Here is a 12,486-nt window from a genome sequence, read left to right as displayed (position 1 = left end):
GGGGCCGCGGGCAGGCGCGGAGCCATGTTGGCCTTGGTGGCGAGGGCTGTGGTAAGTGCCAGCCGCGCTCCGAGAGCGGGGGTGAGAGGCGGGGGGGAACCTCCAGCGGGCCCGGCACGGGGCGGCGGGGGGGGCGTGACATGGCGGCCGTGTCGCGCCACCCGCCCGAGGGGTGACAGCGGGCCGGGAAGGACCGGGCAGGTGGCACAGGGTGTCCGGCCAGTCCCGGGCCTCGACAACAGGCAAGGACCCGGGCCACGGCCCCGCCGGACCGGGTGACACCAGCCGGTTCCGCCGCGGGGGCCTCCAGCAGTTTCGAGGCGTTTAGGAGTGTCAGGGGAAAAGAGGGCTCCGCAAGGCTCCGGCACCGAGGCCCACGCTGTCCCAATCGGTGGCACTGCTGGTGTCAGGGTCCGGCACCGCTCCCCGAACCTGGGGAAGAAGCGTGGCCTCCTTGGCTGGGCCATGGGGGTGGCGATTGAGGCCCCGCTGCCGGCCTGGGTGTCCCTGGGACGAGGACCCCGGGTGCGAGGAGAGATGGAAGGGGCCTGGCCACCGGCGGGGTGCCTGAGAGCACTCCTCATGCCGGGTGGCAGGCAGGGACACTTCTGGAGGTAATCCATCCTCCAGACCCACTCCGTTTCTTCATATGCCTTGAGGCAGCGCTGGGCGATGGAGCATTTCCCAGAGCTGTCAGCCATGGAGGGCTTGGGGCTGGTGGCCATGGCTAGTCAGGGGCAAGAGAAGCCCATGAGGAAGCTATCTGTCACTGCAGGCTTTGCCTTTAAAACACGGCTTTCCCCGCAAGCAGGGGGAAGGCTACACACACGGCAGAGCTGTCAGCCCCACGCCTGGGCTTAGCAACTGTTTATTGGAAACACTGAGGGATCCTGGGGGAGGAGGAGGCAGAGCGGGATGACAGCGGCTACATGGAGGATTCACTCCGAGAGACACTTTCCGGGGGGCCAGGCAGGGCTGGTTGTTTCTGGGATTCAGGGCTTCTCTGGCTTCTGATTTAAAAATAAAAGAAAAAGACAAACCTCCGTCACCTGACACTGTATGTTGTGGCCCTGCTGGGAATCAGACACTGCTCTGAAATTCCTCCTGCCCCCCAGCCCCGGGCCGCAGGTGGATTTCCCACCAGCTTTGCAGGCTCTGGAAAAGGTCATCTGCTGCATTGGAACGTGGCTTGGGAGCACTGCCAGCCTGCGAGCTGGCCGTGTCTGCACGCCCCCCGCTCCGCTGGTGTTCGTTTTCCCTGTTGCTTGTGGGGAAAGGTGGACTGTTTGCTCTATTTGCTGCCAGCTGCCTCCTCTGTTCAGCTGCGATCACTATTCCTCCTCCCACCGAACACTTGAGTTTGACCTCAAACCAAACAAGCAGAGGACATAAAAAGGGAAAGATACAAATCCACGAATTAATTTGGTTTGGGATTTTCCCTGTAACTCCAGGGAAAATCTGAAAAGTGTGTGTTTGGAATCATCGTACTTGATCTTCACTGTGTAGAAGGCTCTGCTTGTCTGCCCCTCAGTTGATGAGACAGACGCAAAGGAGGGGGTGATATTCCTTCTGATTGCACAGTTCTGTTGTTGTCCTCCTTTGAAGATGCTTTTTTTTTTTTTTTTAAGGGTTAATAACCAAGAACTCCCCAAAAGAACTCCCCAAAGTCTCAGCTTGCAATAATGACCACACATGCCTAGGGCGTGGGGGCAGTTAAGACACTGCCTTTAGCCCCAAACTCAATTTCCCCCCATCTCCAACTAATCCTACCACCACCCACAGTGATGGGGGTCACTTGCCTGTTCCTGCTGGAGAGCTGTCCTCATCCACCTTTGCCTGAGCAAAGGGACCAAATTCCCCATCGCCCACATAAGTCCTCCCTGCAGCTTGTCCCATCTGGTGACAGCCCACAGTGTCACCTGCTGCCAGGGTGTAGATTGGGGTTTCTCCTGCCTGATGTTCAGGCTTCTCTTGCAACAGCCACTGTAGTTTCATAGTCCAGGCAAAGGCTGAGGGAACGATGTCCCCAACACCTTCACTTCTGCCATGGCTGGAGGCACAGAGCTGTTAATCCGAGACTCTGCCCACACGGTATTGATCAGCAAGCACCGACTGGGCAACGCAGGGCTGAGGGTCAGTGCCCGTGGGAGGGTTTTCCAGAAAGGCACCTCCATGGCAGTTGATGCAACCGGATGGTCTGATTACTTTGGCCTCTCCTGGGCCTGAGCCTGGCCTTGAGCCCTCTGATCAGAGCAGTCATGTGGCATTTTGCTAATAAGGTGACGCCCTGCATGGGCAGCACATTGTCAGGTGGAAGAGGAAACCGAGACAGGCCGAGGGAGAGGTTTACGGACTTTTCTGTCCTACCAGCCATGGATAGGAAGCAGCAGCAAGCAGAGAAGGTACAGTATGCCCATGCTGCCACGATTAACACCCTTCATTTCTTCCTAGCCCTACTCTCTTTTCATGCTTCAGTAATTCCCCCTTCTCTTATTTTTAACATTTCTTCTCCAAACCTTGATCCCATAGATTTTGCCAGGTCCTCCAAAGAGCAAAGAGCATTTTCTCTGGGGGCTCAGCACCACACAGAGGCTTTGTCACCTTGCGGATTTAGCTGTTTCTTTCTTCTTTTCTGTGCTTAACTCCTGGGAGGAGGCGGGGGGATGGCTATTTTCTCATTGCCTTGGAAATCAAAGGGCATGTTCTCACTGGCTTTGCATTCTCAGTGCACTCAGGATGCAAAGTCCAGAGTCCTGTAGGAGAGTGTCTGATTCAGTAGATCCAACAGAGGAGGGGGGAGCAGAGGGAACTGAAAACTTTTACAGTACGATTTAAACATCTTCAAGCTGAAGGATGTCCAACCTTGTTCACCCAAGAGGATGTTCTTATTCTTTTGGGGCAAAAATTGGCAAGTTCATTTCCTGGTTAGCTGTTGGGTTAGCTCCGTTTTGTTTCTCCACCCAGGGAGATGGCACGGTGCTTTGTAAGGCTTTCACTCCCACATGACCCCATCAGACCCCAGGAGCCTGTTGGCATCACCCACAATTTCCTGAAAAGCTCTCACTGTTCTCTCTCCAAATGCTCCTGTAATTTGGCCAGTCCCATACTGGTACTGCTGGACAGAGGTTCTGTTAATATACCTGGGTTCTCCAGTAACTGGGAGGTTCACCAGCATAAGGGCACATTGCCCCAAGGCCTGCACATCACGGCCAGTTCTGCCCTCACCATCACTGGTGATGCACAATCCCTGGCCCGTCAGAGAAAAGACATTTTAATCCTGCCCCAAACTTACCTAAATTCTGCCTCCTCAAAGGCCAAAGGGTAGTTTTATTTGGCACAAGCGTTCTAATTAACTTTATAGCCTAATGCTGCTGTAAGATGTAACGAAACAGTTTCTGACAGTACATAAGATGAATATTTCTTTCACGACTTGCTTTCTTCCCACTTACCATGGGATGGAAGGGTTTGACTTTGTCAAATGCATGGAAATGCTCAGCTGGAAGGTGCCCAGAGGGTTGGAGATGTATCTTTATCCTGGTGGCATTTCCTCAGCGGGGTGAGAATCGGTATCGGGAGATCAAGTTTCTTTTTTGCAGCTTTTCTGGATGGCCTACAATGGTCTCCAGCGTGCCATCAGTAGACCTGTACCTCACGTTGGCACTTTTGTGTGCCCTCAGAGAGGTTGGGATGGAGACTCAGATCTAGGTTATTTGCTACCTCGTGCGTATCGGGGGGAAGTTTTGTCTCGACATTTGCTCTGTGCTTTGCAGGCCAGGCCCTACGGCCTGCTGAAGCCGACAGCTTTAGGCAAGATCCCAGGCAGATTCCAACTTCATCAGGAAGCGCTGCCCCATCTCCCTGTGCCGCCGCTCCAGCAAACGCTGGACCGCTACCTGCTGGCCCTGCAGCCCATCATCAGCGAGGAGGAGCTGAACCACACGCAGGAGCTGGTGGCTGAGTTCCGCAAACCTGGAGGCGTTGGGGAGAGGCTGCAGAAAGGCCTGGAGAGAAGAGCCAAGAAAATGGAGAACTGGGTAGGTCGGGACTCTGTCCCCAGTTTCTGGTTAGGGTGGGTGGAGGTCTGATGCACACCTCTCAAATGTCCTGGCTGCATCCACTGGTACCTGTGTTTTAATGGCATCACCATAATAACCCACCTTCCTGAGCTCCTTCCCAGGACTTGGGTGAGCAGAGAAATTTATGGCAGAACAGGGAGTTGTTGACCATGTCTGTGGTTGCTGAAGCCTGTTAGCATCACACAACTGCCCCAAGAAGTTGAAGGAAACCCTCTGCTTGAGCCCTGCACCGGGAGCCCCCACTGCCTTGCTCAGATCCCCCTCTACTCATCCATGTGCAAAGCACAAAACCCAAACAGTTTGTTTGCGGAGTGTGGGACAGAGCTGGGGGCAGGATGCTGAGACCGTTAAGCCGGGCTTGGGTCAAAGAGCAGCAGCTGCCATGCCTGCATGTTGCCTTTCTCTGTCCCAGCTCTCAGACTGGTGGCTGAAGACAGCTTACCTGGAGTATCGCCTGCCCGTGGTGGTCCACTCCAGCCCAGGTGTGGTTTTACCCAAGCAGGATTTTCTGGATCGACAAGGTCAGCTCAGGTAAAAGTCCTTTTTTACCTTCTCTTAAAGTTTCAGATGGGATGAGCTATCTCTGCTGGACGGGGAGGAGGGTGTTCACGCTGATTGGGAGAGAGACTAATTATCATGTGGTCCCCAAGTTTGATAGCTGTCTGTGCTGTGCGAGAGGGCTGTGCAGATAAGGAAAGGCTGCCAGGCTGTAAGGAGACTTCTGGTTGCACCAGATTAAATATTTCATCAGGGGAGAAAACCAAAGACTCTGGTGGTTCAGGTACTGAACAGGCACTGAAAAACCTAGGTTTTGGTGTCGGCTCTAGCACAGATCTTCACTATGAGGTGGCCAAATCACTGGCTGGAGTCATTGTGAGGATTCATGTGACACACTGAAGACTAAGAGGCGCTAAGATTGTGTGTACAGTTAAAGAAGGCATAAAAAGTAGACCAGGCACGTAAGGGAGACCAACCAGAAATGCCTCTGGAGTTTGCTAGTTTAAAGGAATGGGGGAGTCTGCTGCAGGGACTGTCATTCAGTGAGTTCCTGCAGGGGACTGTCCCCTGCTGTGTCATTTCGCTTGTGATTTATGGTTTGGGAAACTTAACAGTGACCAGCCTCTCCAAGCTTTTCTTGCAATCAAACCCTGCCGTGTCCTCTCTTCCTTGTGGCCTCCCTTTAATTTTTAACCACCACTACGAGTGCATTTAATCCACCTGCAAAACTTTAACGTTGACCTTTATACAGCGTTACCTTCGCCACAGTTCACACGTGTGTTTGTATAGTTTGTGGCTGAAAGAAGTATAGAAACATCCAGTATAGAAAGAAGTTTGAGAGCGTGGGTTGAGACTAAAGCTTCAGAAACCAGAAGGCAAGTTTAGAAAGGGGAGTTTTCCATTCCTTAATCTCTGGCAACACAGCTGGCTGAAAGCAAGTTGGCTAACCTTTCCCCCCAAGCCCTGACTCTGCTCCCAGGCTGGTTGCTCTCTGAAGGGAGCACAGGCTGTCTCACTGTTGTTGCCCAGCTGTTTTAATGCTTCAGGTTTTGCAATAAGGCTGTGAAATTTTCATTGAAAACTATTTTGCAGGATGCCTTATTTGTTTAACAGCTCTTACGTTCTTGAAGTTACACCCTTTGATCTTTCCTAGGGATGGGTAGGCTGAGCAGATCTAGATGACACTGCCTGCAAATGCCAAATGCTCGCGCCGCTTTAAAGCCTTTGAATCTCACTCAGCTGACTCCAACCTCTTGTCACAGTGACCTCCTGCCTCTTTCCTCCCATGTGTGGGTGGGTGCTCCCAGGTCAGAGTAGGCCAACCTGTCACTCCCGAGCTAAGCAGTTTGATGTGGCTTGTCACAGCCTCCCTCCCTGCTGGGAGTTGGCATTTGCAGTGTTTATGTCGAGCTGGGTAAACACAACGCCTCGGTGGCGGCATGCAGCGTGCCCACATTTGTTTCAGATCCCTCAATGCCAGAGGAATGCTCTTAAGAGATGCATTAGCAGCAGAACGTTCATCGGGTAGGAACTAAGTAAGTCAGCAGTGGTGAGTCTTGGACACAGGGAGACACAGCTGCGCCTTGGCTTGAAACTCAAGAGGCAGCACATGGCCAGGGAAGGGCAGAAATCCTCTTTTCTCAGTGTTGTTTTAATGCTAAGATGCAGCACTAGGACGTGACAAAATCACAACACGTCAGTAAAAAGTGCTGCTGTTAGAGGGTCATTTATGCATCTGGACCGAACCCCACTTTCTTGAAAGTTGTCCAGAGTTTGTTGGTTATACAGTAAGATACATAAAAAAGTGCCACGTGGTAGGATGATCCAGCAATCTCAAATCACAACTCCAGAGTGGCTGTATGAGCTCACCAGAGATGGGTACGACAGGGGCTTGGCAGAAGAAAGTTCTAAGGAGCAGAGAGAAGCTCTGCTAGCCCTCCACAGCTAGTTCCTCAGCCCCAGATGTTCTGTGATTGAATCTCAATTTGTTACGTTTGATGTTTTTCCAGGTTTGCTGCCAGGCTGATTGAGGGCATCCTGGATTTCAAGACCATGATTGACAAGTAAGTTAGAGACCCTCCTGACTTCTCATGTGTTCCTTGCTGTCATAGAAAGGCTGAGCCTAGTCAATAAATCTCCCTTCCAAATAGAAAGGCAAGAGAACACAACACATATTTGAAAAGAGATATTGTAATCAACATCACCACTTGCTGCCAAGGTAACTACCACTGGAAAAAAGCAAATTTACTTTTCTTTCTTAGTGCTCTTTGTTTATCTTAATACTTTCATTGGCACGCGTACGTGCTTAGGAGGAGTGAACCTGACTGACAGTCCTGTGGAGCTACATACTTTTGTTTGCCCACAGAACAAGTTACAGCTCAGGCTGCAGGAATTTGTTTCTCTTGGTTTGGGTTTCTGGTGTTTCTCATCTCTAGATGAGCTCTAGAGGGACTTGTTCCTCCCTACTCTTTTTCTTCTGATCACCAGCAAACCTCTGCTCAACATGCCTTATTTACGTTCCAAAAATACATTTACCAACACATTACCAACATCACACTTTTACATCCAAATTCAGACAAGGCTCAGGGCCAGTCATGAGAAGGGCAGTTGGAACATGACTGCTCAAGTGATTGATTGAGTCCTGGTCTAGTGCATGAGTCATAGATAGCACAGCACTCAAAATTATAGCCAAAACCCTCTTTCTGCCATTTCACTGGAAACAATACATCTCCCAGTACATTGTGCCCTGGATTATTCTCTACAGACAGCATGGTCTGCGCTAAGCTATGTAGTAGGTTGAGAGATCAGTTTCTCTGGTGTTAGAGAGAGGATAGTGTTTTTCCACTTCCCCAATGAAAGGCCATCAGACAAGCCATTTTTTGTAGCCCCTGCTAAGAAAGCTGGTAGGAGCAGTGAAGGACGGCCCCTTTTTTATACCACCAGCACCAAGGTGTTTAGGTCTGACTGAGCCAGTGACAGAACTGCATGGCTGAGCCCGTGCCTGTTTTGTGTGGGGAGCACACACTTTCTCATTGGTCTGTTTTCTCTCCCCCTTTCTCCTTACCTTGTTGTGTCTCCAGTGAGACCCTGCCAGTGGAGTACATGGGTGGGAAGCCCCTCTGCATGAACCAGTACTACCAGATCCTCTCATCCTGCCGCATTCCCGGGCCCAAGCGGGACTCCATCGTCAACTATGCCAAGGGCAAAAAGCAGTCCAGACACATCACAGTGGTTCATAACTTCCAGGTATGGCAACTCCTGAGCTTTTTGAGGTTTGTTGAGATGTAGGTGTCTCTTTCAGCAAGCTGTGGTCCTGAGGAAAGGCAACAGAAGGTCTCTGCCCACAAGGTTTGCCTCACCAGGAATTCATTGCTGCTTCCTTTATCGCCTTTGGCCTTAACTGGCCAACAGCTGGGATGGGTGTGTGTGAGCAACAGACCATGAGGCAGAAAAACCCTCTCTTCCTCTGTTTCTTATCCCTGCAATTCCTGTCTCTCAAAGCCCTGAGATCATGTCTGGAATTGGAAATTGCAAGTGGAAATTGGATAACAAACCCTACCTCCACAGCTGAGGCTCAGAAATAGGAATTCCTCATGTGTTTTGGCCCTCATTACCATGGTTTCTGAGCTTCCTTAAAAAAAACCTGGACTGTATTTATGCCCTGCAAGGGAAGTTGGACTTGGGTCTCTCAATTCTGAGCATTTTTCAAAGGTCTGCTTACAAGCTGGGTTCTTAGGTCAGGTCCTACCTCCTCAAAGTGGCTGTTCCCTGTTTCTGGCGCTGGACAACAAGGATCTTCTCTCATGCTCGGTCTCTGTCCTTGTCTGCTCTTCTCACCTTCAGTTCTTTGAGCTGGATGTTTACAACAGTGATGGAAGTCCTCTCACCACTGACCAGCTCTTCATTCAGCTGGAGAAGATATGGAACACCTCCCTCCAAACAAACAAAGAACCTATTGGGATCCTCACCACCAACCACCGAAACACCTGGGCAAAAGCCTATAACAACCTCCTGAAAGGTCTGTAGAGTCCCCAACGTGCAAGTGGTACAAACACCACAAATGCTTGAACTAGCAACCCCACCCCTGTGCTCTGCTCAGTTCTTTACTTTGGAAGCTTGTTCTGGACAGAAAACGTGAGCTTCCACCTCAAAGAAGCAACTTGATTTCATTGCAAAGTATTGTTAGTTCTATTTTGGAAGGTAAAGAAAGACGGGTAAAGTCTGAAGCTTGGTTTGTTAGACCTGAAATCCTTGAGTTTGTTGCCTTGCAAATGGGTGGGATGTAAGAAACATGAAAAAAAGAGGGTGAATGCAGCATGCTCACATCTGTAACTGCCCAGCTGGCTACAATTTTAATAACCATATACACCCCTAAATGACCAGTACTGCACTGAGATACAATGGGAATCCAGCACTGGGCCCTTCAAACCTGCTCTTTCAAATTTCAGTCTCCCTCCAATTCAAATGGAAGTTTTTCGACCCCCCTTCCTTATTTGCTGTTCATTTCTCTCCCAGATAAGACCAACAAGGAATCTGTGCGTACGATTGAGAAGAGCATTTGCACCGTCTGCCTGGATGCCCCCATGCCCCGGGTGTCTGAGGACGTCTACAACAGCCGCGTGGCCGCCCAGATGCTCCACGGCGGAGGCAGCCGCTTGAACAGTGGGAACCGATGGTTTGACAAAACCCTTCAAGTAAGTGCTGATGGTCTAAAGATGCTGAAGACATGGGTCTGGAACGAGATGCTTTTTCCCGAGACTACAAAAGTCCATGAAATCCCAGAAAACTTTCGCAGGAAGTCTTTCCTCCTATCAAAGAGAGTGGAGAAATAGGGGAGACAAGGCGTGGTGGCTGACAGTATGAGATCTTACGGTTTCCCTTGCAGTCACCACAAAGCACTCATTCCTGCCTCAGGGACTTTTGTTTCTTTTACTCCTCTGCCCACGCTTATTCAGTGTAGCAGTTCTTTGTGTTCCTTGTAAATCAATTTTCTGCCTGTGGTGAACAATGCCTCGTGTGCTTGGAGGCAGCCCAAACGTAGGGAGGTCTGTTCCTTGTCTCTCCCCTAGGCTTGTCACTTCTGTTTCTGCCAGGAGCTGCCCAATGGCTTTTTTGTTTTGTTTTGTTTCAAATATCAGCTGCCATCCCACGGCATTCCTCTGATCTCTTCTCCATTCAATCTTGTCAAGAGCCTTCAATAGCAGCTGCTATTTGAGCTTCTCCTTCATTCGTTTGTATATCCTGGCTTGTGGATAGTAGCAATGGTGCTTTCAAAGATTCTTCTTGTACCTGCTGAACTCTTCATAATGTTTTCAGCTATTTTATTCCTATTTAGAACTCTTCATTGATGGGATAAAGCTTAGATGTTCCAGCTAATTGAAAAGTAAGGGTAAGCCAGTACATGGCGATATTATTCCTGTATTATGTGTCCATCTAAGTACATCAAAACCATTGGACTACTCTGTGGACAGGACACTGAGCACACCAATGCATCTATCAGGCACACACTTACCCAGTTAAGTTTGCAAAACTGTACCAGTGCTGTGAGATCTTCTAGGCCTGCTGAAAGGCATCCATTGCTGTTCTGCTAAACAAGACCTTTGCGTGACCTTTCCAGGGTGCAAGGACAGGCTCACTGTCCGTTCTGTTACAGAGCAGTGAGGTACTAAGATATCTCTGGGTAGGTCCCACTTCTCACACGGGATGTCTGTTTCCAACACTCTCCTCTGGTGTTTCTCTCCTAGTTCATCATTGCTGAAGATGGCTCCTGTGGTCTCGTGTACGAGCACGCTCCCTCGGAAGGCCCGCCCATCGTTGCTCTTCTGGATCACATCGTGGAGTTCACGTGAGTCCTGCTTCCTCTGCTTTTCCTCAGCTTTGGAGATAGGTTTTTTAAACCACCTGCCACCCAAGAACGTGCCTCTTCACAGCTCACACCCTAGGAATTAGTTCTGGAGAGAGGGCAGTGGCGTGCGAATTAAGCATTGCAGTTCTTGTATTCGTGAAGGGAAGTGAGTGGCCAAGCTGCTCTGATCAAAGTGTTGCTACTGCTTCCATCCTCAGGAAATTACAGTGTTCAGAGTTAAAAGGACTTTTGCCTGGGAGAGGTGTTTCTTTGGGGCAGAAGGTGCAGAAGACGTTTCATTCATACCCTTCAGAAAACACTATAATGGCACTGTGAAGAATTTTTCAGCCTGTGACTAATATCACAAGGTGTTAGGGAAGATCTGTGTATTTCTACCTGAGCCCTGAAGTGCTCAGCTGAGCCTCGTTAAAGGTCTGGTTTAACATAATCATTTCTCTATGCAGGAAGAAACCCGAGCTGGTGAGATCACCCATGATTCCTTTGCCAATGCCCAAAAAGCTGCGGTTTAACATCACCCCAGAAATCAAGAATGACATAGAGAAGGCAAAGCAGAACCTCAACATGTAAGTATGAAGCAGTGGAGAGGTCTGGTGAGTGACTGAGGGAATAATTCATGTCCCCCTTTGCAACGTGCCAGTCGTTTAAATGAGGCTTCCCCCACTGCAATGATTTCTTGGGTCAACAGCATCAAACCCAGCTGAAAAACACGCTAAAACTGCCAGCCAGGAATAAAGTCAAAGGTGCTGGAAAAGGGTAATTACCAATCCATCCGACTTACTGAGAAGGAGCAAGGCTTTACTGGATCTAACTGGGGATACTGGAGCGTAAACACATACACACACACACGCTCCCATCTAAGCTTGTGAAGATTTTCAGCAATAGCCAAAAAAGCTCATCTCTGTGGTGCTGCCCAAACAAATCTGTGTGTGATGGAGCTTTCTGTCCCCGCACAGACCAGCTCCAGATACCCTGTTCTCTGAGCCTTGTGAAAGCAAGTCCATACCTTTATGTTACAAGAACAAGCAACAGGCAAATGAACACTTCCTTTTTCTTTCCTTGCAGAATGGTCGAAGACCTGGATGTCATAGTCATGGTCTTTCATCAATTTGGGAAAAACTTCCCCAAGTCAGAGAAGATAAGTCCTGATGCTTTTATCCAGCTGGCCCTGCAGTTGGCATATTACAGGTAAGACCACCACCAAGTAGCTTCTCAACCACTTCACCATCAAACTGAATACATAAGCTTAAGGTGTCCCAGACAAGTCCCTCACAGGCTGCTACAGCCTCCCTCCCAAGTCCCATGTTTTCCCCTTCCACTGGGACTGAACAGCAGATCTCATTTGTGGCAGCTGCCAAGCCCCAAGTGAGATTTATCCCTCTGTGTGTGTACAATCCCAGTAAAGAAGCATCAGAGATCAGCCGTCAATGGGACTCACTCACATGAAGTCCTCCCCTTCCTCCCCCCGAGTTTTTCCACTTCACAAGAGGCCTTTCTTTTCAAGACAAACTCACCTCTCTGACTTTCTTCTCCACCCCTCAGGATGTACGGCCATGCCTGTGCCACGTATGAGAGCGCATCGCTGAGGATGTTCCGCCTGGGCCGCACAGACACCATCCGTTCCACCTCCATAGAGTCTCTTCAGTTTGTGCAATCAATGGACAGCCCTGACAAATCGGTGAGGATCTCAAAGAAGTGGAGTAAGAGGGCTCCACTCCAGAAAAAGAGGAAAGCTGCTTATTTGGCTAACCCTCTTGTCAGCTGGTTGCAGCCAAGCAGAACTGCATCTGATGTGAACCTGAGCTAAAACATAGCTGGGAGTGTAGAGTTACACACCTTGGGTTTCATTTGGCTTTCCTTTCACATGTACTGAAAGCCTGGGAAACAAAACATGGAACATCTCTAATCCCACCAGAAAGAACTATGTCCCTTCTGAAAGTCTGTTTAGCAAGGATGCTAAACTGAAGGATGGAGAACTCCATTCAGAATGAAGTAATGCCGCAAACCAAAATGATTTAAAAATTAAATCTAAGAAATCTAAAAATTAGT

General features: G+C 49.7%; 1 protein-coding gene across 2 annotated transcripts in view; it reads left to right on the top strand.

Annotated features, from left to right (window-relative positions):
- The window catches only part of LOC106888565 (carnitine O-acetyltransferase-like), a 12,354-nt gene extending 95 nt beyond the window's left edge, over positions 1–12,259 (top strand). Inside the window, exons 1-12 of one of the 2 annotated variants that reach the window (XM_014942862.1) lie at positions 1–51; positions 2,300–2,402; positions 3,771–4,034; positions 4,489–4,607; positions 6,584–6,637; positions 7,655–7,820; positions 8,418–8,592; positions 9,090–9,268; positions 10,319–10,419; positions 10,884–11,003; positions 11,503–11,625; positions 11,980–12,259. The exon at positions 1–51 is cut by the window's left edge and continues 95 nt beyond it. In XM_014942862.1, coding sequence (XP_014798348.1) covers positions 1–51; positions 2,300–2,402; positions 3,771–4,034; positions 4,489–4,607; positions 6,584–6,637; positions 7,655–7,820; positions 8,418–8,592; positions 9,090–9,268; positions 10,319–10,419; positions 10,884–11,003; positions 11,503–11,625; positions 11,980–12,244 — 1,720 coding nt within the window. In that variant the 3' untranslated portion in view covers positions 12,245–12,259. The remainder of the gene's footprint in view (positions 52–2,299; positions 2,403–3,770; positions 4,035–4,488; positions 4,608–6,583; positions 6,638–7,654; positions 7,821–8,417; positions 8,593–9,089; positions 9,269–10,318; positions 10,420–10,883; positions 11,004–11,502; positions 11,626–11,979) is intronic. The other variant, XM_014942864.1, reaches the window with a different exon arrangement.
- Positions 12,260–12,486: the final 227 nt, after the last annotated feature.

This window comes from Calidris pugnax, unplaced genomic scaffold, assembly GCF_001431845.1.
Source record: "Calidris pugnax isolate Ruff unplaced genomic scaffold, ASM143184v1 scaffold102, whole genome shotgun sequence".
NCBI lineage: Eukaryota > Metazoa > Chordata > Aves > Charadriiformes > Scolopacidae > Calidris > Calidris pugnax.
This window is presented reverse-complemented; position numbering and strand designations above follow the sequence as displayed.